We start from the raw sequence: 24,114 nt of genomic DNA, 5'->3' as shown, positions 1-24,114 counted from the left end.
TTCTAAACATATAAACATAAGGTTCTACCTCTAGTCTGAGTATTGAGATCATTCGTCGTGGTAGTTCACATAGTCCACCCAATACTATGGGTGATCCTGGAATGGAATTAGTCAACAAAATTCCTGATTTTTCAGTTTTTCTTTCTTATTTTTTTCCCATGAACATATGCGTGTTTGAATGTTCAATTAATAAATATGGTCAAAGTGGATCAACAAAACCTTTTTTATTAACGATTAACTAATTACCCTTAGACTTTCAATATTTTTCTATTACCATTAAATAGTCAAATTAACAGGGTTACTATTCAATTAATTAATAGTCTTTTCTAAATTTATTCAAGAACTATTTCCCACGAACATATACGTGTTTGAATGGTTGATGAAACTCGAATAGTCAAATCTTATGCTAATAGTCTATATATTAACGGTCAACTCGAATATTTTACACACATCCATATTTTATGTATTTATTTACATATGAAAGATCCCCCGATAATTCTTTGTTTCTAGATGACTGCTGTACTGATTCTGATCACTCCAATATTTTGAATAACAAATAGCTATCTACCTCACGATTGTTCAGCAAAACTAAACATCATAGTTTATGATTCATCTTTTTTTGTGCACTTATAGTTTATGATTCATCTATATATATATACTAGGTGATTCACCCGCGTATATACGCCGAATGAATATTTATGAAAAAACTAAATTGCAACAATTATTAATATTTAATTTTGTTTTGTTTAGTTTTACATATTTTTTGAGTTATTAAGTTGTGATGTTTTGATGTGTTTGATTTTAAAGAATATTTAACTTTGCGATGATATTTGTTTCTAAAATTCTAGTTTGATTTTAATCTAGTGCAATTAGTTTCTTATTGTTTATATGGTTTTTAATTTTGGGTTTATATTGGAGTTTTTGAATAGTTGAAATTTTATAATCACTTATAAAATTTCTAACTAATAAAATTCCAAAAATAAAAAAATATTATTTAAGACCAGTCTGAAACTGCATTATTTAAAATATAACCTTACAATAAAAAAGTTACACATTAACATAAACTCAATTAAATCTACTTAATATTTAAGAAAACTTCTTTGTAAACAACATATTTGTTTTTTTGGTGAAGACAACACTAAGTGAAAATTGTATGCACCGCATACTAAACTGAAGTCTTATTTTTGACGGAGTAAAAAACATTATAAGTATTAAAACCCTTAAATGACGATGTTACAAGTCAAAAGTTATGACTTGATAAAATGTGTAGCTAACTGAGTTATTTGAAATCTTCTTCAGTTATATAGTTGTTTATGATATTCACTTTGATTTTCATCGATTCAAAGATGAGTAGATTTCTACAACAAAGACGATGAATGTGGTTTTTACAGAGTAAAACATGATTTTTAGTGGATAAAGTTAAATTTTAGATATTGTACATCTATATTTTTTAATATCTTAAAACAATTTCCGACTGATTTGATATATTTATTTTATTAATGATATAGATATTTTTTATCATAATTAGAAAACTAATTTAACCAACGTGATTTAGGATTTTTTTCCATTAAACATGTTATACATTGATATTAATTCATAATTAAATACATTTCCTTTTGAATAATACATTTTTTATATATAATATAAAATATATTTTTATATTAAATTATAGGGTTTAGATATAATTTTCATACTAAAGATATTATCTTTTATATTATATTTCTTTTGATTTATAGAAAAATCGTTTTTTATCATTTACATACCTTAAATAATAAAAATTGATGTAGAAAATTCATTTTGAGTTATATAAAAGGAAATTCGTTTTTGAAGATATTAACCTTTTCTATTAAATTTTTTGTTGAGCAATATAATAGAAAATTCGTTTTTACTAAATATATGTTTTAAATATAAAGTATTATTTACATATTTATAAAGATATTGCTTTTTTGATGATAAGGTGAATTGGAAACAAATATAACAAAAATTTAAATAAAAATAATTAATAATAATATCTCAAACAGTATTTTACATATAGATATATATATACATATATAAAGTTTGATTAGAAAGGGAAGAAGTTTTTTTTGATAAAAGGAAGAAGTAGATAGTATCGTAGAAAATTTTATAGTTATCACCTTAAGTTTATAAAATATATATCAAAATTGATTAGAAAGGGAAGAAGTTTTTTTTTTGATAAAAGGAAGAAGTATAGTATCGTAGAAAATTGTATGGTTATCACCTTAGGTTTATAAAAATATATCAAAATTGAATATCAGAAAATAACAAAAAGGTAATTAAATAAGAAAAAATGATAATTTGTATAATTCTAGCTTCCTTATAAACCTTACTAACTAAACATAGTTTCCTTTTCTATTAAGAAAATAACTAAAATAAACAAATTGTTTAATGTATGAGGAAATATGTAAATTGCTTATAGGTCACCCACATTATAATATAATAATTAAGTTAATATGTAATTTACGTGAGGAAAATCTATTAAATCACATGTTATAAATATATAAAATAGTTATAAATATAAAAATATGGCTTTATTATAGATAGTTCTCTTTTGATAACAATGTGCTTAAAAATTCATTAAAGATATCATGGTAATTAACTACCGTGAAAATTAACGTGAATGCGCCACATGAGAAAGTAATTTCTCAAATAGTATTATAGATATATATATATAGAGATGTTTACGAACACAAACTACATCTCTCGTACGTTCATCATTTATACTGAAACCAATGGTTCAATATACAATGAAACTAGATTATAGGTTCAAAGGGATAAGCAACTAAAGATGATGGACATTGTGAGTTGGCTTTACCGTCGATGAATATCCATCACTCGAGGACTACAATCAGTGTTGATCTTACAGTCTTACAGATAACTATTCTTGTCGCATATATCAGAGGTTTTAACCAAAAAAAATCTCAGAGTGATTCTATGAATTGTAACTCCCGGGTCGTATTGTATCACATGATTTTTTTTCTTCTTTTCTTTGCACGTACGTACGTTTTTACGTAGAAAAGATCAGTGCAACCTTAATTTTTGGTAAAACGTGCAACATTATTTTTTGGTAAAACGTACAACGTTATTTGAGTGATATCAAGTAACTAATTTGTTTTTGTTACAAAGAGTTATATGAAATAATTAGATATGTTCGATGTTCCACAATGAATTACTTGCATGTAATCATTTTCATCAAGGACTTATTCAAATTGATTTCTCTGCTTTTGAAATGACAATTACCAAATAAAAGACATTAAACATTGACCTCTAGCCGGTATATGATATGGGTCTTGAAAGAATGAGACTAGGGTCGTCCACTATGAATATATAAATAAAGAGACGATAGTGGTTAATGGATTCAGCTAAAATCGAATATGTTAAAAAATTTTGAATTTTTGTGCTACTTTTTCAAGATCAACGTGATTTTTTAACCGAAAATACGATGGTGCAATTATACTGTAAAGAAAACTTGTTAAACGAAATGCTCGGCTTCGTATTCCTGACAACTTAAATATATAACTGATGGTAAAAATAAAAATCGAATATTATTTACCTATATATGAACATATAATTCCTCACGCGCTCTAAAGTTGAATACACGTTAACAAGAATTCAATAAAGATGATGAAAAGCTATAAAGCACTCTTATTATGATAAAACTTTTTTAATCATAACTAAATCGTGTTTTGCAAAAAAAAAAAAGAGTCATAATTAAATTACACAAATGTTAAATTAATCATAACAACTCTCGTTGTCTCAGTCTCTCTCCTTGACCTAGGTGTATATATAAACGAACATGAGTGCTCTGGTCCTCATCAGAGAAACACAAGACATAAACCAAACATTAAACAAAAAACTAAGTACATAGATTAGCGACAAGAAGCGAAATGAAGTTCGGGAAGGAGTTTTCATCTCAGATGGTGCCAGAGTGGCAACAAGCTTACATGGATTACGGCTTTCTCAAAACCCTGCTCAAAGAAATCATCCGGTTCAAACGCAGAACCAACAATGCAGCTCCACGTGGTGGCGCCAAGAATCACCTCGGCGGTGAAGGACTAAACCGGAATATGACACTTTACCGCGCGTTTAGCGGCTTAGTCTCAATTTCAAGAAGACAAAGACACGGCAACTCTCACGACGTCGAGGAAGGGGTGCAGTTAACGACGACTACAACTACGGGGCCGATTCTTGTGAACACCACGGCGGATCGCGGTTGCGAGACGACGTTTCTGATGGCCGCGGAGGAAGGAGGAGAGTACGAGCTGGTGTTTTTCCGGAGACTAGACGACGAGTTCAACAAAGTGAGTAAGTTTTACAAAGAGAAAGTTGAAGAAGTGTTGAAAGAAGCGGTGGTGCTTAACAAACAGATGGACGCTTTGATAGCGTTTCGTGTCAAAGTTGAGAATCCAGAAGGGTGGGGATGGGATGAACGGACGGTGGAGATCAGCCGTTTGGCTTCCGATATCGCTACTTCCGCCGCTACTCTCTCCGCTTCTACTCCGGCCGGAGCTAAGTCCAGTAAGCAATCATACACAACTCACCTTTCTACTATTCCACCTAACTCACTCACTCATTCACTCACTTCCCGACAGAAAACGACAAAAATTTAAAGGTTTCTTTATGTCCGGTCACATCAAATCTGATAGTACTAAACCGGTTATTTTATTTTCGTCCCAATCTGCTACAAAACCGGACTTGAATTGGTTCAATTTTCCCCGGTTCGAGCAGTAAACCACGAATTAATTGATCTACTGAATTCTGTTAGTTTCATTTTTGGACTACTTAAATACTTTGTTTCCTATTAAAATTCATTTTGATTTTAAATTTTATTTTATTTTATTTTAAGTGTCATTCTAAATTTAATGCATATATTTATCAATTTTTTTAGTTTTCTATTTTTCATTAATTATCAAATATAAATAAAAATATTAATATGTGTGAAAAAAAATAAGGAGTACTATAACTTTACTCTTAGCTTTGTACTGTACCGGTCAGCGTAAACCACTACATCCAAAGCGGATTATAATTGGTTCTGATTAAGCTCCGGTTCATTAAATCGTATTGTCACCTAACTTACCAGACCGACATTCAAATTTGTAGTGAAAGTTCGAAGTCAAGCTCATATGGAGGCAATACAGGAAGGAGCGTCGAGCAGAGCTGAACAACTAGAAGATGATGTAGAAGAAGAACAAGGAGAAGACAATGCAGCCAGAGAATCAGTCAATGAAGTGAAGACGACCAGGATGAGAGCAGTGAGACCAGCTCCGTTAGATATTCTTGATCGAGTGAGTATCAACAACACCATAGAGACGCCTCGTTCCACCATCAAAGGAGTTCTCCAGGTTCCGAAGCAGACCGACTTAAAGTTCAGCAGAGAGAATCTGATGAAAGTCGAGGAGAAGCTGAGGCACGCTTTCATCGTGTTTTATCAGAAGCTGAGGCTTCTCAAGAGTTATAGGTGCGTATATGTTTATTTGTAAGACTAAGATTTTCTTTTTATTTTTGATTGATTGGTTTTGAATTTATGTATATGCAGTTTCTTGAATGTATTGGCATTTTTGAAGGTATTGAAGAAGTATGATAAGGTAAGATTTGAGACTTTGACTTGAGTTCTTGAAGGGTTTTTGATCAAAAAAAAGAAGGGTTTTTATATATTTCCTCAGTTTCATATTATATGATCGTTTTAGTTGTTTCAAAATATATGATATTTTGACTTTTTAAGGTTAATTTTTTAACTTTATTGGAAACTGTCAAACCAATAAAATTTGACTATCTTTTTATAATTGGTTAAATGATTTCAAAATTATATTTTAAAAAAATATTTTTTAAAAGAATATATATTTTTTAATCTTCTTGCACTAAGCCAAAACATCAAATAAAAAAAACAAAAAAACTGAGGGAGTACTATATAACTGAAATGTGTTTAATAGATAACTTCAAGGGAAGCAACGAAGCATTACATGAAAATGGTTGATAGTTCATACCTTGGAAGCTCTGATGATGTAAGAGGTTTACTTAGTTCTCTCAAGTCCTCTTGTTTCTGTTCTCTAGGTATTGATCTTCTCTGGATCATCCTCTGTTCATTTCAGGTTGTGCGACTCATGGAGCGTGTTGAAGCCACATTCATAAAGCATTTTGCAAATGCTAATCGAACCAAAGGAATGAACATTCTACGGCCTAAAGCGAAACGAGAGAGACACAGAATTACATTCGCCACTGGTAAAAAAACAGAATATGGCATCATTTGATTTTGGAGTTCAAACTTTGTGATTTGCTTATGAGAATACTGTTTTCAGGTTTCTCTGCTGGATGCGTATTCTCTCTTATAGTGGCTCTTGTCGCGATCATCCGCACCCGAAATCTCTTGCAGGGGGATGGCCAGAAGCAGTACATGAATACTATGTTCCCTCTTTATAGGTAACAAGTTTAGTAAACTTGCTTTTCAAAAAAAAAAAATGGAACGATGTTTGCTTAGTTGTTGTTATTGTTGTTGTCTTCTCTGATGTTTTTTGCAGCTTGTTCGGGTTTATCGTGCTGCACATAATAATGTATGCTGCTAATATATACTATTGGAGGCGTTACAAAGTAAACTATTCTTTCATATTTGGGTTCAAGCAAGGCACTGAACTTGGTTACATACAAGTCCTGCTTGTGGGTTTCACCATTGGTGTCTTTGCATTGCTTTGTGTTCTTGCCAATCTTGACATGGAGGCAGACCCCAAAACCAAAGGCTATCAAACATTAACTGAACTTCTTCCTCTTTTCCTACTTATTGTAAGTTCTAAAACCTTGGATAATGTGGAGTTTGTACTAACAAAATGGCATAATAATATTTTCCACTTTGGCAGGCCATGTTTTTGGTTCTAGTCTTGCCATTCAACTTCTTTTACCGATCAAGTCGCTACTTCTTCCTCGCTTGTGTGTTTCGTTGCCTCGCCGCTCCTCTTTACAAGGTAACATTGCCTGATTTCTTCTTGGCGGATCAGTTTACTAGCCAAGTTCAAGCTCTTAGAAGCATCGAGTTCTATGTTTGTTACTATGGTTGGGGAGACTTCAGACACAGAAAGAACACTTGTAACACTAGTTTGTACAACAGTTTCTTGTTCATTGTTGCTGTCCTCCCTTATGTCTCCCGCCTCCTTCAGGTATCTCCAAAGGAAATTAAAGTTCAACATCTCTAAGCATTCATTCAATAGCTGAACATGTACTCAATGCAGTGCCTGCGACGGCTGTTTGAGGAGAAGAACCCGGAGCAAGGGTACAATGGACTTAAGTACTTATTAACTATAGTAGCCGTTTGCTTGAGAACTGCTTACAGTTTCCATAAAGGTGATATCGCTTGGAGGATGGTAGCCGCTATCTCCTCAGCTGCAGCTGCTATATTCTCTACTTACTGGGACTTTGTTCATGACTGGGGTCTTCTTAACCGGACATCGAAAAACCGCTGGCTTCGAGATAAGCTCATCATTCCTCAAAAGAAAGTATACTTCATCGCCATGGTGAGTCTCAAAACCAAAAAAAAAAAAAGAATATTCATTCCATCAAAACTGTTTCATAGCAACTGATGTTTTAAGAACATGTATGTATTTAGATTTTGAATGTCCTGCTGAGATTTGCGTGGATTCAGACGGTTCTTGATTTCAACTTCTCCTTCATGCATAGACAGACGATGGTTACCACTGTTGCTAGTCTTGAGATTATTCGTCGTGGTATATGGAGTTTCTTCAGGTCGGAAAAATACTTCAAAACTCATATCACTGATCCTACAGATTGTGTTAGTAACACTTTGTTTTTTTTTTTGTTTGTTTGTGGAAAACAGATTAGAAAATGAGCATTTGAACAATGTTGGGAAATACAGAGCCTTTAAGTCTGTTCCACTACCATTCAACTACGATGAAGATGAAGACAAAGATGATTAAAGTTTCATTGAGTATATATACTCTTTAGCCACCAAAGTCCATCAAGCTGTTTACACAATCTCATCTTTTAAATCGTATTAAAAACATAATAGTATTAGACTATTTGTCAAAGTTCAAACTATTTACTATTTAGTTCAGTTGCACCTGATTATTTTCTTTATATTCAACTTGCCTCTTTGAGCCTTATTTTTTATTTTATTTTGGTCAATTCCCCTCTGTGCCTATTTTTTGGTCAAATCCCCTTTGCGCCTTATTTTTGAAAACAACTCTGACACTTGTTTGCATGAAGTCGTATAACAATAACAAGAAAATCATGAAAATAGAAAAGATATAGAGAATGAGATGAGTTTTCAAACTAGATTTTTTTTTTGAGAATGAGATTCTTTATGCTCAATTTTTTGCTCTAATCTGATTTGAACCGACTTTGATCCTAGTTTAATTTTTGATGAAAAATAGTTACAAAGGTAAACCAGAGACAATGCTGGCCTTTGAATTCTCTCATTCAAATCAAAGAATCTTCAGATCAAAGCTAACAAAAGAATAAGTCAGTTATTCTAGGCGGCTAACAGCTAACTCATAAACATCATTGTCCAAAGCTGAACTAATAATATATGAGTTAACATGACTAATCAAGGTAACCAAATAATCATATTCTATGGAGGCTGATAACAGCTACGGATGAGACAAAGTGAAACAACAAACAAGTAAAACTTTAACAAAAACGATCAGACCTTGACTGGTTCATCAGGCACCAAATCACATTCAAATGATAGTAAACCACAAAAGAACCAAAGTTGTCAACTGGAATGAATGTTCATGGGCATTAACAAAAGTAATGACCTTTAGATCAAATTATCAGTCTTAAACTTTAATCACTTAAATAAACAAACTTTAACAAAAGGGCCATTACAAATAATCAAACAAGTAAGCTTTAACAAAAAAGATATCAGACCTTGACTGGTTCATCAGGCACCAAATCACATTCAAATGATAGTAAACCACAAAAGAACCAAAGTTGTCAACTGGAATGAATGTTCATGGGCATTAACAAAAGTAATGACCTTTAGATCAAATTATCAGTATCACCATCCATCAATGGTCTTAAACTTTAATCACTTAAATAAACAAACTTTAACAAAAGGGCCATTACAAATTTTATCCCTGAGCTTGCTTCGTCGCAGCCACTTCCTCTTCAGAGATCTCCTCTTGGTCGACCTTGTTCTTCTTCTCGGCTTCAAACTCCTCCTTCACCTGTTCTGCAGCAGCTTTGTTAGCGAGAATGGGCTTGTAATAATCGGAGTGAGCGTCCATACATTTAAACAAGGCACTATTGACTTCCATACACTTGGTGAAGATATCTTCCTTGTTCTTCTCAGCTTCCTGCATGCACACTTCCCACGCCGTGAATGGTTCTCTGCAGCCGCCTCCTTTCATGAACACGCAGAACACGCACTCTCCTTCCTCCTTTGGTTGATCCGATTCTTCTCCCTTTGGGGATCCGGATTCTACCGGATCTATCCAAACGGTTGACGAATCTCCGAGTTTCTCTGATGGAGGCTTGGAATCGGTTGCATTCTCCGTTGATGACGTGATCACCATTGTTACCTCAGCAGAGATCGTAACTGAAATCGATTTGGTGGCCAACGCAGCTTCTACGTTAAAATCCCCTCTAAAACCCTTTTAAATTAATTTTTTTTTTATTACTAGAATTACCCTAATTCATCAGTTCATCACTAGAATGACCCCAATTTTATTTTAATTACTAGTTTAAATTTTATACCTATTTTACCCCTAAATCTTTTATTATCAAAAATAATAATTACGAAAATGACATTATTCACAGATTTATTTTGTCCACATTTTAGGTAGCCACAAACTTATTTTTTATTTTTCTTTGGCGACATATTTATCTTAAGTTCTATAGACTTAATTAGATTTCTACAGATTTTTTTTTGATATATCTGCCATGTTTGGTCACAAATTTATTAAATATTTACAGATTTAATTAGATTTAATTTCTTTGACCACAGATTTACTTATTTTTGACAGATTTATGTAAGCTTTGATACATCTGTTCTCTTTGACCACCGATTTTTCTATTTTTAACAGATTTATTTGAGTTTTAACTGATATATTATCTTTTGACCACCAATTTACTTAATTTTGACAGATTTAATATGAATTTGATAGATTTGTTTATCTTTTGACCACAGATTTAATTACAATTTGACAGATTTTTGTTTACTTTTGCTAGATCTAATAATTCTTTGGCCACAAATTAACTAAATTTTATTTAACCGAACTGGTTATTGAAAACCAGATTTAACCATTAAATTCTGATTTTTTTTAAAACACATATTTCAATTGAATTAAACCAAAATATTTCTAACTAACAAATTAAATTAAATAAACCGAAATAAAATAAGTAAACCAAATTGTAACCAAAACTTAAGCAATCGCAGCACCGGAAGCACGTAAGCAATGCATCATATCTCTTTGTCATCCCTACTATTATAGCTCATACTTCTGGAGCGCTTATTCCACTTCTATAATGCTAAGCTTCACCGGTTCTAGGAAATATCACAACAAAGATTTGTTCCACTTCTATAATGAACATTTCTCTGTCTTTCATGTTCTGTTTCTTGAGAGTTACTTTGTTTCTCTTCTAGCTCTTCTTCTCACACGTGCCTTTCTGTTTTTATATACTTTGCGAGTTAAAACTTTTGTTCGGTATTGGTACTCCAAGTATCAGAGATAATTGAACGAGGTTATATGTAACAATAATTAGTAACTCTAGTCAATAAACCAAATCGGAAAAATTCTAAATCAGAACATACGGCCTTACGATAATGATGAAATTCAAAGGAAAAATGATTGATGACTACATGAAATATTGGCCATCACATGATTAATCATGCAAACTAAACTAATGTTACCTAGCTACACAAAGTATATGTTATGCATGACAACATCCCTCAATTTGATGAAGTTATGTACAGTATAACCTCTTTAAATTAATATTCTATAAATTAATATACACTAAAAATCTCTATAAAATAATATAATTTTATAGTCACAAATTGAGTTTTTGGTTCAGTTAGTATATCGATAAATTAATATCTCTATAAATTAATAAAAAAATATAGTTTTGGTGTAGTCTCAATATTATTAATTTATAGAGGTTTCACTGTAGTTAACATCACGATTTTAATTTCATTCATCTAAAAAGTGATGTGGATGTGAGACACCATTTATATCTCCTGTTTTATCAATTAAAATATGATGTATCTGACAGTAATATAACTAAAATTAGATTTTGACCCGCGTTTTAAAAGTATAAGAATGTTTTTAACAAAATCTAATTTACAAAATCACTATGTTTTATAAAATTTTGGTAAGTAGTTATAGTGTTTTAACATTTTTATTTTAGTGCATTTGAAAACTATATAATTGTATTATTTTACTTATATTAAATATGAAAGTTATATAAGATATTATTTAATTTTGTTTTTTAATTATTTATTTTTTTTAATTAACTTTTAACAGATATTTCTGTAATTCATTTGATTAGTTGTATGATATATACTTATTTGATTAATTTTTTATTATAAAACTTATTTTATGTCAATTTACTGATTCTAACATTTTATTTGTTTAACATAAATCAATTAAATTAATGAATTATATTATTTATATTTTTATGAACAAAAATTGCATTCATTTAAGCTTAGTAAAACTTTCATATTAGATTCTTATTCTTAGATTATTTTTATTCATAAAAGTATATAATTAATAATTATATATGCGAGATTGGTTTAAGTTGACATCAAATAAGTTTTAAACAAATAAAATGTGAAAGTTAATAAATTGACGTCAAATAAGAATATAGTTAATATAAATAAAAATAATTTAATTATATAGTTTTCAAATACACTAAAATATAAAACACTACTTATCAAAAAGTGTTTAAACATATTGATTTTGTAAATTAGATTTTGTTAAAAATATTCCTATGCTTTAAAACGTTGGATAAAATCTAATTTTAGTTAAATTACGGTCCGATTGATCATGTTTTAATTGATGAAACGAGATATTTAAACGGTTTCTGACAGTTACATCAGTTTTTGGATGAATGAAATTAAACTCGTGATGTTAACCAGATAACATCATTAAATTGATGGATGTTGTCATGCATAACATATACTTCGCATAGCTAGATATACATTTGTTTAGTTTGCATGATTAGCCATGTGATGCCAATACTTCATGGAGTCAGCAATCATTTTTCCAACTTCAAATTGTAGCTGAAACACATTTTGATACTAAACGTTCAATTTACGCAATAAGACACGTTCACTAATAAAATTCACGTTGCGCAAATAAGACTATACATTCACTAAGAGAATCTAAAACTGAACGTAATACTTTGGTGAATCAAGAAATAAATGAATGATTCGAGGTTCTCTAACAGCGTCTTAAATCTCAGCAGCTAGCTTCCGTCGAAGATCCTGAATGGTTTCGTCACGTAACCCTTTAAATGTGCAACCAATCGCAAGACAATCAATGTATTTTATGGTATTAAATACTACAGTACCAGGGACCATATCTGAATTGTTTTTCATTCTTTTTCTAAACAGTACCAGGGACCATATCACTCATGATGGACAGAATCATCATGACAAATAGCTATAATAGCTCATGTTCCTAGGAACTTTTCATTTACTGTAGAATATACGCGGATAGTTTTTCTTACGGCTGGAACAGATAGTTTTTTCTTACTGCTAGAAGAAGCCATATCTAACAATGAAAAACAAAAAAAAATTGCTACCACGCAGTTCTAGTACAAAAGCGAGTGGTAGTTGAGCTACTATACAGTTGAGAAGTGCTTGTTACACTCATTCTCTTACAAGAACCCACCAAGCATCAACTCTATACAAGCAACTATCCAAAAATTATCATGTACCTATCATTGAACAATGCATAATCAAGTATGAGATGCATATGATTCGTTGTTGTAACAAATATTCTGATCTATAACACTTAACACCAAATCAAAAGCTATCCAAACTCCATGGAAATTTCAATATTCCAGAAAACAAAATTTATTAATCGGAGGAAAACGAAATACAGATTCGAAACCATGGAGTGACAGACGTAATTGACGGGTGAAGAGATGGTGGTTCTCGTCGTCGGAGTGTTTGACAGCGGAGATAACAAGAGGCCCTCCCACTGGCGAAGTCGACACTACTCGGAGGAAGAAGATTAAACTGCCGGCAATTTTAAAAATTAGCATCTTCGACGAAACAATGGTTTTGTTTTCAGAATGTTTTTCTTATTCCGGTCGACTATGGCTAGGGTTTCAATTATTTTTCACCGTTTTAATTTTTTATTTACTAAGGAATTAAATGAATAATGGCAAAATTGTAGTAAAGAAGAACTATTAGGGTTAATTGTCTTTATGTACATATGTTCCATGTAGAGAGTTTCTCAGCCAAACTCTACATAAATATGTTCACATTATGTACTTTATGTTTTTTTAATATAAAACTCATATGACTGGTTCTTCTTTACGTTATTTTTACCGTCTACGAATAGAGCTGGACAAATTATTCATAAATTTTGATTCGATTCGTTATTCGTTTTGATTCGAACCGAAAAATCCAGATATCTGTTACTCTACGAACCAAATCAAATAGTAAAATGCAATATCCGTAAAAAAAAAGCAAATCACAAATATCAATATTTATAGGAACGAATATCTAATTTGATCCGTTATATGCACATATATATACATATATTTAAAGAATTATATATAAGTTATATATTATAGTTTATATAAATTTTACAATATTTTTGTTTTTAAATAATTTTATTTTAATAATTTTATTTTTCATGTATTATTTTGAAAAAAAGTCATTTAATATTAATTAACAGTATCTTTATATATTTATCAACCATCTTTATATATTTTTACATACGCATACATGTGCACATTGAGGTGAACACGTTATAACTAAGTATTTACTACAACTGAAATATCTAATTTTTTGGAAGTTAAAATATTATTTTTAATGCTTCTTTCACTATCGACCAAACTGTAGCAAAATGATTTGTCTTAATAATTTTTTTTTCTTTTTTTTAACTATTATCTGTTTAGAAACTATAATATGAAACCATTGGTTCGACATCACAACTATGTAAGATTCATAACATGAAAACAAACAAATAATAATAATTTTTTATTATCACAGAAAAAAAACAAAAACATCAAACATTTTAACCGAACAAACCAAATAAATACTAATTTAAAATGATAGTTATAGTTATGTGATTAAAAACAAGCTAAAACCGAACTGATATCCAGATTAAACAGATTAATGTCTCCTTATTAAAAAATAATGAAACTAATAATCACATTCCGCGCTGCGCGGATTATTACCTAGTGTTAGATTATATTGATTACACAAGGTTAAACTAGTAATTAAGTAAAAGATTAGAGTTAATCTGAGTAAATTTTTTTTTTTATAACAATTTCCCTTTTTCCAATTTTTGCATCATTATTAATTTGCTGCGATAATTATAAAACCTGATTTTACTTTCACAAAAATTTAACAGAATAATAAAGTGTTTTTAGTTTAAGTTGAATTTAACTTCAGCCCTAGGTTTTGATGATGAACAACAAATTTGGTGTCATGTTTATACAATTATCAAAAAGATTTATAACTTACGCAACAATTTCATTGTATTGCATGCATGGTAGTTACAATTTCGTTAGAATTATTTATTATTATTTATTTATTTTTTGCTAAAAGCTAGAATTAAAAAGTTTTCCCTTTGCTTTCTCATTTAGACAGTTTGTGAGTCGGTTGAATTTGATTATAACTAGTGGAAATATCAACAGTACACTGTTTCCTTTTTTTTGACAACCAAACAAATTGTTAGTTCATATCATGTTATCGTAACATGTACATGAAGTAATCATTCAAAAAAAAAAGTTGTATTCACGGTTTGTCGATTTTCACAGCAGAAACATTAAAAATATGTATAGACGTACACGTTTCTTTGAATTAACTCACAATAAGAGTTTTGAACTCTTGGATAACTCATTTATAACAATTGATACTAAAAGTCCATTGAAATGTCAGTATGTATCATCAACTATGTCAGATCTCCAATGAAGTCTTCACTTGCTTAGTACTCTGGTCGGTGATGTTAGTATCATTCTCAGACCTCTTCTTCACACACCAGCTTCTTGGCACTATAGTCAACGGTATATGGTCATTTATCGTTTTGATTTCTTATACAGAATGATTCCTTTGGACTTAAATATTTCGATTTTGTTGTTGTAGTGATAGTGGATTCCAAAGAACCTAAGGATAAACTACTAAGAGGGATTTTAACCGCTGATTTCGATGAGGATTCTTGCTTGAGTAGGCATCAGTCTTCCTTGTATCGCAAGCCTTTGCCTTACAAGCCTTCTGAATACCTAATCTCTAAGCTAAGGAGCTATGAGATACTTCACAGGCGTTGCGGTCCAGGAACAAGAGCTTACAAGGAAGCAACAAAGAATCTTGGTCATGATGATGATAACTATGCAAGCAAATCTGTTGGTGAATGCAGATACATTGTGTGGGTCGCGGCTTTCGGGCTTGGAAACAGAATACTAACGCTTGCCTCGGTTTTCCTCTATGCTCTCTTGAGTCGTTCTTGTTGATCAAAGCAAAGACATTAGTGATCTTTTCTGCGAGCCGTTTCCAGGTACTTCATGGTTACTCCCTCATGACTTTCCACTGATGAAGCATATTGATGGCTACAATATGGGGTACTCTCGTTGTTACGGAACAATGTTGAATAATCATGCCATTAGTGCCAACTCAACTCCACAACATCTATATCTTCATATCCTACATGATTCAAGGGATGTAGATAAGATGTTCTTCTGTCCAAAGGATCAAACGTTGATCGATAAAGTCCCTTGGTTGATTGTCAACGCCAATGTCTACTTTGTCCCATCTCTATGGTTTAATCCAACTTTTCAGACCGAACTAGTGAAGCTCTTCCCGCAGAAAGAAACCGTCTTCTACCACTTGGCTCTGTATCTTTTTCACCCCACGAATCAAGTTTGGGGTATGGTCACAAGATCCTACGATGCTTACTTATCAAGAGCAGACCAAACACTAGGGATCCAAGTACGTGTTTTCACCAGACGAGCTAGTTATTTACAGCACTTGATGGACCAGATCGTTGCATGCACACAAAGAGAGAAACTGTTGCCTGAATTAGCTACACAAGTCAGTAATACATCAAGAAGCAAGAAACTTAACGCGGTTCTTGTCACATCTCTGCATCCAGAGTACTCCAACAACCTAAAGAACATGTATTGGGAAATACCAACTTCTACAGGAGACATTGTGCAAGTTTATCGGCCAAGTGGAGAAAGGTTTCAGCAAACAGACAAGAAGCTACACGACCAAAAGGCTCTCGCCGAGATTTATCTTTTGAGTTTAACTGATAACATTGTCATAAGCGCAGGGTCAACGTTTGGATATGTTGCTCATAGTCTTGGAGGGTTGAAGCCATGGTTACTTTATCGGCCAGTTAGTGGCAGAGTTCCTGATCCACCATGTGTTCGTGCTGTATCCATGGAGCCTTGTTACATTACTTCTCCGAGTCATGGATGTGAGAACAAAAAGAGAATTGACTTGGCTACAGTCTTTCCCTTTGTAAGACATTGTGAGGATACTAGGCATGATGGGGTTAAACTATTTGATGGTACCAAAGATGAGTTATAGATCTTATTCTATTGAAAGTTGAAACAGAGAGTTTTTTATGAATATTGATTGTATGTAAAGGCGACTGATCACAATATCATATGCACAAGTAAACAAAACAGAGGAAAGTTTGTAATATATATATATATATATAAATAAACTGACCATATATCTTGGCTTGCTTTTCATTTAGAATGTAAATGATTTTGTCTATGTTTACAATTTGTCTATGTTAAGTCTAAATAGTCTATGGTGTCAATTACAAATGAAGATGCTTCACTGTCTAAGTTGTTTTTATTTGGTCATTTTAAAGCATTTTCGATATGAGTTATGACAGACTGGAACTTATATTTACAGATAAAGAAGATCTTCCAAATCGAATAATATCATTGATTTATAACAATTTATTTTGTATTTGTAATCAGAATAATTAATTAGTGAATTTTAAAAATATTTTGGAGTTCGTTGATGGTCACAATAATACAAGATTTCTAGAGCAAAGTTTTGTTAACTTTAATCACAACTTAGATCTAAGCACACATACATATATGGGCCCCTACATATATTAACTGAATCAAAGTAGGAACCATTCTTCCTTGTATGGCAAGCCATCACCATACAATGCTTCTCAATATCTCATCTCTCATAAGCTATTTGATATTGACTCACAAGCGCCCGGTCCAGGAACAGATGCTTACAAAAGAGTACAAGAGCATCTTGGTAATGGCAACGAGGATTATGCAAGCAGATCTAATGGTGAATTATGCGAATACTGTAAAAGCCGGAAAACCGGACTGACATAAACGATAGAATAAAAGCGATGTTAAGGAAATAAACGAATGTAAAAGACGAATACAAGAACGATAAGAAATCGTATTCGCCAAGAGACATGGAGTCGAGATATGATCTCTTTCCTTAACTCAAAATATTCGCTCCGTTAGTGAGACGGGACTATACGAATATAGAGTCCCAGGATACAACCATGGCAGACGAATCACGTCTCACTCGTGATCGCCCTATCGAACTATAAACTCTACGAAACACTCTCTAGACTTACGTTGAGGGATCTGGTGATTTTTTGTTGCGTAAAAACTTAAAGAAAAATGAAGGAGGAGACGAGTTTATAAAGAAGAAAAGACGAGCCATGGATCTCGGAGACGAGGCGTTACGAAACTTCCTCCGCAAGATCTTTTCTCGTTTAAACTTATCGTCAAGAAGAGAGACAGCGTGTTGCTTTTAAACGAACTACGTGTTGTTTAAAATAAAATGCATGTCGTTTTTCGGGAATTAAATGGCAAAACGTTGAGCTTAACTTGGTCCAAAAAGAATATTCTTATCGGGCCGGAGACCCTCCACCAAGGCCCAAGGCCCAAGGCCCAAGGCCCAAGGCCCAAGGCCCAAGGCCCAAGGCCCAAGGCCCAAGCCCAAGGCCCAAGCCCAAGCCAGCCGGACGGCGGCGGCGGCGCGCGTGGGGAGCTCTCTTCCTCTGAGCTGTTTAACCTCTCATGTCATGGAGACATATATATACTCCTCAAAATCAACTCTCCCAACCAATGTGGGATGTTGTTAAATTCATTTCATTAAAGCCAACAAAGCTTTTTATAAGAATCCATAGGCCCATTTCATTTTCACATTTTGCCATATATTATTTGAGCCATTAGGCTTAATAATTAGGCCCAACAAATACATGGTGTGAGTGCCACAGCGTGGGCTGGGAAACAGAGTTGAAGAATCATGCTATAAACTCCATTACAATCCCATCGCACCTTCATATTCATATTCTCCATGACATGGGGATTATACTAAGATGTTCTTTCTGCGGAAACAATCAGAGTCTCATAGGAAAGTCCCATGAATCATCGGGATTTTATTTGTTTTATTGTATGGTTTTAAAAGACTAAGGGGGGTGTATTCAATTTAACATTTGATTTTTAATGGGGTTTTGGATGATTTTAATAAGTTGCAGAGATTTAAGTGATTTTTGTTAAACTACTCTAGAATATCACTTAAAACTATGAGATTTGAGTTTTAATTTTTTTAACTAAGAAATCATACCCAAACACCCTAAAATCACATGAAAACTTTAAAACTCCACAACTTAAAATATTTTCAATAACAGTGGATTTCAGAGTACTTTAAGAAATGTCAAATTCAATAACAGTGAATTTTAAATGAGTTTTTAAAATTCATGTTTCAATAACAGTGGATTTTTCATTTTAATACAAATCACCTGAAATTCTCGGTTGAATACATCCCCCTAATTGACTGATATTTGATATAGAGTAAACGCTTATTTGACGCGATTAATTTAAGCGTAGCTTTCTATAACAAGTAACAACATATCCCTTTCTGACCCTTCATAACTAAATTTCTTGCATGCATTGCGTGGATATTTTTGTATTTACTAAAAATACGGAAAAGTCATTATAAAAATAGTCAACAGTCACAACATTAAATCTACATTTTGATTCCAATTCCATAGAAATCAATTGGTATATTAATTAGTGAATATTGATTCATATTATAGTGTGTATATATATATTAACAAAAATATGGAAATAGGCATATTACATTGGTCCTAGAAAATAGTCAATATTACCTTACTTGTTGTTAATCGACGTTATTAAAATATAGTAACATGTTTTAGCAAATTGAGATCTTTTTCTTTTTTCGACAGCATATTGAGATCTAATTAACATCAATCTTAATACGTGTGTATGTATATAAGAGCGTTTCAGTTTAATCTCTCTCTCTCTCTCTCTCTCTCTCTCTCTCTCTCTCTCTCTCTCTCTTTGTTTAAGCCAAAACTTCCTGCTCTTCCAAATTTTTTCAAAAAAAAATTCTCTGCTCTTTTGTTTACTCACCTCTTTGTTCTTTTTTGTTATTGGTATTCTGTTCTTTTCTTTTGTCTTGGTTTTTCTTGTTTTTTTAAATAGTGTTTTTTACTAAACACATGATTTACTATCTTCATCATTGTTTATTAAGTTATTTGTGTTTTCAATAAAAAATACATTTTCTTTTTGAACAAATTCCTTTTCTATTTGTTTGTTGTTTGATGAACACTATGGATTCCAAACAATCATCTGGTTCATATGATGGAGAACGGACATATTATCAAAGATCAATTCAACCAACAACATATGATCAATTCATAAAGGTACGTACGTTATGAAATATTTAAACGTTTATACCTTTTGTTCTCTGTTCATATTTAATCTCACATTCAATATATAATTACTGTCTTTATACCTAAAACATACGTTTAAACAATATCAGTTAAGAAAAAGTAAAAATCTATTTTAATAAAAGTCTGCATGAAATATGAATTAAAAGTGATATCTTAGTTTAGATGTCTAAATATTAAAATTTTATTCACTTATTGAAATATGTTTTACCTTTTAAAAGTGATAATCTATTAGGTGAAGTGAAAACCTTAGTTTTGAGGCTGGTTTAATTGTTGATTTCGATTGGTTAAATGGCACGAAGGGCTAGGCTTGTACCTATTAATTTTGGGCCCAGTTGTTAAAGGCCCAGTGTCAACAATTGTTTTATATTGACTGCTTCAGATTTTCTGTTTCAAACCGTTGGTTACAGAGTAACGACTCTGCTGAGGTCGTTAATTATTTATTTATTTTGGTTTTAGGAGTAGTTTGTTTTCAGAGAACGAAATCTACTAAAAAACCAATATATAAGTTTTGCATGGTACATGCATTAAGATTTCATCACAAATTAAAAATTCATGTGTAATAAATTTTATTTTATTTTACGGTAGTTGCGGTAAGTTTTCTCTAGAAATACTATATAAAAGTCATCATTTTAAAATAGGGATCTCTTTTCTAATACTAGTTGTCAAATGGTAAAAGCATTAAGAAAAACCATGGTCTATTGAATTGATATGTGAAGGCTCAAGTTAGGCAATTCTTCGAAACTCGTTTTTGGCCTATCAAGTTTGTTTACTTTTTATATTCTCTCAGTCAACAACGCGAACTTGCGCATCTGAGCCAAAGATTATTATTAGTTGAATAAGTAAATGAATATGATTTGTCAATTCAACAATAATTCATGATTACAGAAAAGATCAAAGATCACATAATAATACATGACATGTGATGTATTGTATAGATTCCAAGTTTTTGAAATAAATTACAGCTCTTGTTGATTATTCAAAACAATTCTCTCATTGGCCATTTCCTTGTTTGTTAAATCCACTATACAACTTGATGATTCGTATAGATCGAATAAGAAGACTTTATATGCATTAAACAAAACTTGAGTCACGTTCGGGGTTTGTTGATGGGCACAACATAACAATGACACATTAGAATATTCAAACTTTTATTAATAAATATCATGCTTCGTCCACTTTGGATCACTAATAAGAGTTGTAGACGTAAGATATACACACACACACACACACACACACATATATATATATATAACTCCTTTTGAAGCATCTCTGACCATAACTGATCAAAGTAAAGTCAACAATGTATCACCTGTTTCAGATCTCCAGCGATGTTCTCAAAACTTTGGGGTTGAAGATGAAGTTTATGATAACATTCATCTTTACCAGCGTACTCATTGGTTCTATATTCTTACTATCACCCCCAAACAACTTCAACGACCAACTTCTTTACGCTACAATCAACGGTAAACACACAAGAAGACAATTTAATCTTTTGAATATGTTTTTTTCTTGAACTTATATTTATTTTAATTTTTCTTGTGATTAATAGGTTCAAAAGAATCCAAAACACCTCAGGATAAGTTGTTAGGAGGGCTATTAACATCGGATTTCGACGAACGCTCTTGCGTGAGTAGGTACTATAAATCATCCTTGTACCGCAAGCCATCTCCATACAAGCCTTCCGAGTATCTCATCTCCAAGCTAAGAAGCTACGAGAAGCTCCACAAGCGTTGCGGTCCTGGGACACAAGCTTACAAAGAAGCAACAAAGAATCTTATTGGTCATAACGACAAGAACTACGCAAACAAAACCGTAGGTGAATGCAAATACATCGTGTGGGTCGCGGTCTACGGTCTCGGAAACAGAATACTAACTCTAGCATCCGTCTTCCTCTACGCGCTATTAACAGAGAGAGTCGTTCTCGTTGATCAAAGCAAAGACATTAGCGACCTCTTCTGCGAGCCGTTTCCAGGTACTTCGTGGTTGCTCCCACGTGACTTCCCCTTGACGAGGCAGATCGATGGATACAATAAGGGATACTCTCGTTGTTACGGAACGATGTTAAACAATCACGCCATTACCGCGAACTCCACCCCGCCGCATCTCTATCTTCATATCCTACACGATTCAAGGGATGAAGACAAGATGTTCTTCTGTCCGAAAGACCAAACACTGATCGATAAAGTCCCTTGGTTGATTGTTAAGGCCAACGTCTACTTTGTCCCATCTCTATGGTTTAATCCAGCTTTTCAGACAGAACTGGTGAAGCTCTTCCCGCGGAAAGAAGCAGTGTTTCATATCTTGGCTAAGTATATTTACCACCCGACGAATGAAGTTTGGGGTATGATCACAAGTTACTACAAGGCGCACTTAGCTAGAGCTGACGAGAGGCTCGGGATTCAGATACGTGTCTTCAGCGGCGGCGCGGGGTATTTAAAAAACGTCATGGACCAGGTCTTGTCCTGTACGCAAAGAGAGAAGCTACTACCTCAAGTAGTGGTTACACAAGAGGTTAATGTAACTCAAAGTCAGAAAGTTAAAGCGGTTCTTGTCACGTCTCTGTATCCAGAGTACTCTGATCGTTTGAGGAACATGTTTTCGAACAAAGATAGTTCGAGAGGAGAGGTCATCAAAGTTTATCAGCCAAGTGGAGAGAGGTATCAACAAACAGACAAGAAGATTCACGACCAAAAGGCTTTAACGGAGATGTATCTTCTGAGTTTAACTGATAACGTTGTCACGAGCGCGAGGTCCACTTTTGGATACGTTGCTCATAGTCTCGGAGGGTTAAAGCCTTGGTTGCTGTATCAGCCGAGGGATGCTTCGGTTCCTGATCCGCCGTGTGTTCGGTCTACTTCGATTGAGCCTTGTCATCTTACTTCACCGTCTCATGGGTGTGATGCTGATTGGGGAACTGACTCGGGGAAGGTTCTTCCGTTTGTGAAGCATTGTGAGGATCGTGATAATGATGGTCTCAAGCTGTTTGATGAGTTGTAGTAGTTCGTTCTTTAGCTTTTATTTCATTGGATTATTTTGAGTTACTGAAACAGAGGATCATTGTTTATCTATCTTTTGATTCTTGTCTATTAATAATTATTTAAATGTTTGATAGAATATTTTACGTAATTGTATCCTCTGTATCAATATTTTAATGCATAGAACCAGATTTTTTTGTGATAACTTATAAACAAAGTTTCTACCTTTATGGCGGCTCCTCTGTTCTCAAGCATAGCAAAGCTGCGGTTCTGTTTTTGTATTTTTCTCTCTCTGGCTCTACCTGTTTCGTTCTTAAGAAGTGAAGCACTGATGATACTTGTATCACTGTATGAATAAGTGTATTTACATGAACATTGAGCACAAATCCTCATTACACTCATGCAGATCTTAAATTTTCTTGTCAACTGATGAACAGAGGACTCTGTTTTCAGTATACTGTGTACGTACCTATAACTAACCGTGTCTCCACATCGTCACCTGAGCTTTTCATAGATTATTGTTGAGATTCGAATCTCTTGATCTGTAATATAGCATGGTGTACTGTAGACCGTCTCTTCAGTCTTCAGTGACCATGTTGTGTGTAACGAGTGGGCTTTTACATGTCGATCTTCCATTGCTTTTGGGATTTTGAAGCATTTTCTGCGTAACCATTCCTAGCTAATCCACCGGGAAGTACGTCGTATGTAACAATATCACTTGTCTTACATTTTTATTCCATTTCAATAGTCAAATCAAGGGCTTGGTCACATCTACCTTGTAGATAGCAACCACCTGTTAAAGTCAGGAGCTACTATTTCATCCCTTCATCCCTAGGCTCTAGCAACAATTCTATAGTTTCCTTGACTTTGTGAAGCTTAATCAAAGCATCAAATGCGACGTTGTAGCAAACCCTATCAAGTGAAATGTTCATGTCTCTAATTTCTATAAACTTATGATAAGCTTCCTATATGACTAGGGATGTTAATATGGGCTCAACCTAACAGGGTTAGCCCTAACCCTGCAAACCCATTTGTAACCCTAACCCTCATTTTTTAAACAGGGTTCAAATAGGGTTGGCCCTAATAGGACCAGGGTTTAAATTCTAACCTTTTTATTTTGATTCACACAACTATTATACAATATTTAATAATGTTTTTCATCAAAAAAAACTTAAAGTCGAGTTTTCTCGCCAAAAACTGAACAACGAAATTTTCCGTCGAAACCGCAAAATCGAGTTTTCAAC

At 33.0% G+C, this 24,114-nt stretch overlaps 3 protein-coding genes and 1 pseudogene across 3 annotated transcripts; 3 read left to right on the top strand and 1 right to left on the bottom strand.

The window, feature by feature from the left end:
- The first annotated feature begins 3,795 nt into the window (after positions 1-3,795).
- Positions 3,796-8,123, top strand: LOC106380931 (phosphate transporter PHO1 homolog 3-like). Its single transcript, XM_013820779.3, has 11 exons — positions 3,796-4,536; positions 5,119-5,476; positions 5,555-5,603; positions 5,949-6,020; positions 6,108-6,237; positions 6,315-6,435; positions 6,534-6,792; positions 6,867-7,163; positions 7,236-7,517; positions 7,610-7,746; positions 7,838-8,123. Exons 1-11 carry the CDS (start codon positions 3,906-3,908, stop codon positions 7,935-7,937), a joined length of 2,436 nt encoding a protein of 811 aa, XP_013676233.1. The 5' UTR covers positions 3,796-3,905; the 3' UTR covers positions 7,938-8,123.
- Positions 8,124-8,867: 744 nt separating this feature from the next.
- On the bottom strand, positions 8,868-9,650 carry LOC106379271. The gene has a single exon (XM_013819276.3). It carries the CDS (start codon positions 9,534-9,536, stop codon positions 9,093-9,095), a length of 444 nt encoding a protein of 147 aa, XP_013674730.1. The 5' UTR covers positions 9,537-9,650; the 3' UTR covers positions 8,868-9,092.
- A 5,460-nt stretch (positions 9,651-15,110) lies between these two features.
- Positions 15,111-17,343, top strand: LOC106414634 (annotated as a pseudogene).
- Positions 17,344-21,113: 3,770 nt separating this feature from the next.
- Positions 21,114-23,023, top strand: LOC106377871 (fucosyltransferase 6-like). Its single transcript, XM_022711930.2, has 2 exons — positions 21,114-21,358; positions 21,445-23,023. The coding sequence occupies exons 1-2, from the start codon at positions 21,196-21,198 to the stop codon at positions 22,890-22,892; spliced, it is 1,611 nt and encodes a 536-aa protein (XP_022567651.2). The 5' UTR covers positions 21,114-21,195; the 3' UTR covers positions 22,893-23,023.
- The last annotated feature ends 1,091 nt before the right edge of the window (positions 23,024-24,114 follow it).

The sequence above is a fragment of the Brassica napus genome, chromosome C8 (assembly GCF_020379485.1).
Source record: "Brassica napus cultivar Da-Ae chromosome C8, Da-Ae, whole genome shotgun sequence".
NCBI classification, from domain to species: Eukaryota; Viridiplantae; Streptophyta; class Magnoliopsida; order Brassicales; family Brassicaceae; genus Brassica; species Brassica napus.
This window is presented reverse-complemented; position numbering and strand designations above follow the sequence as displayed.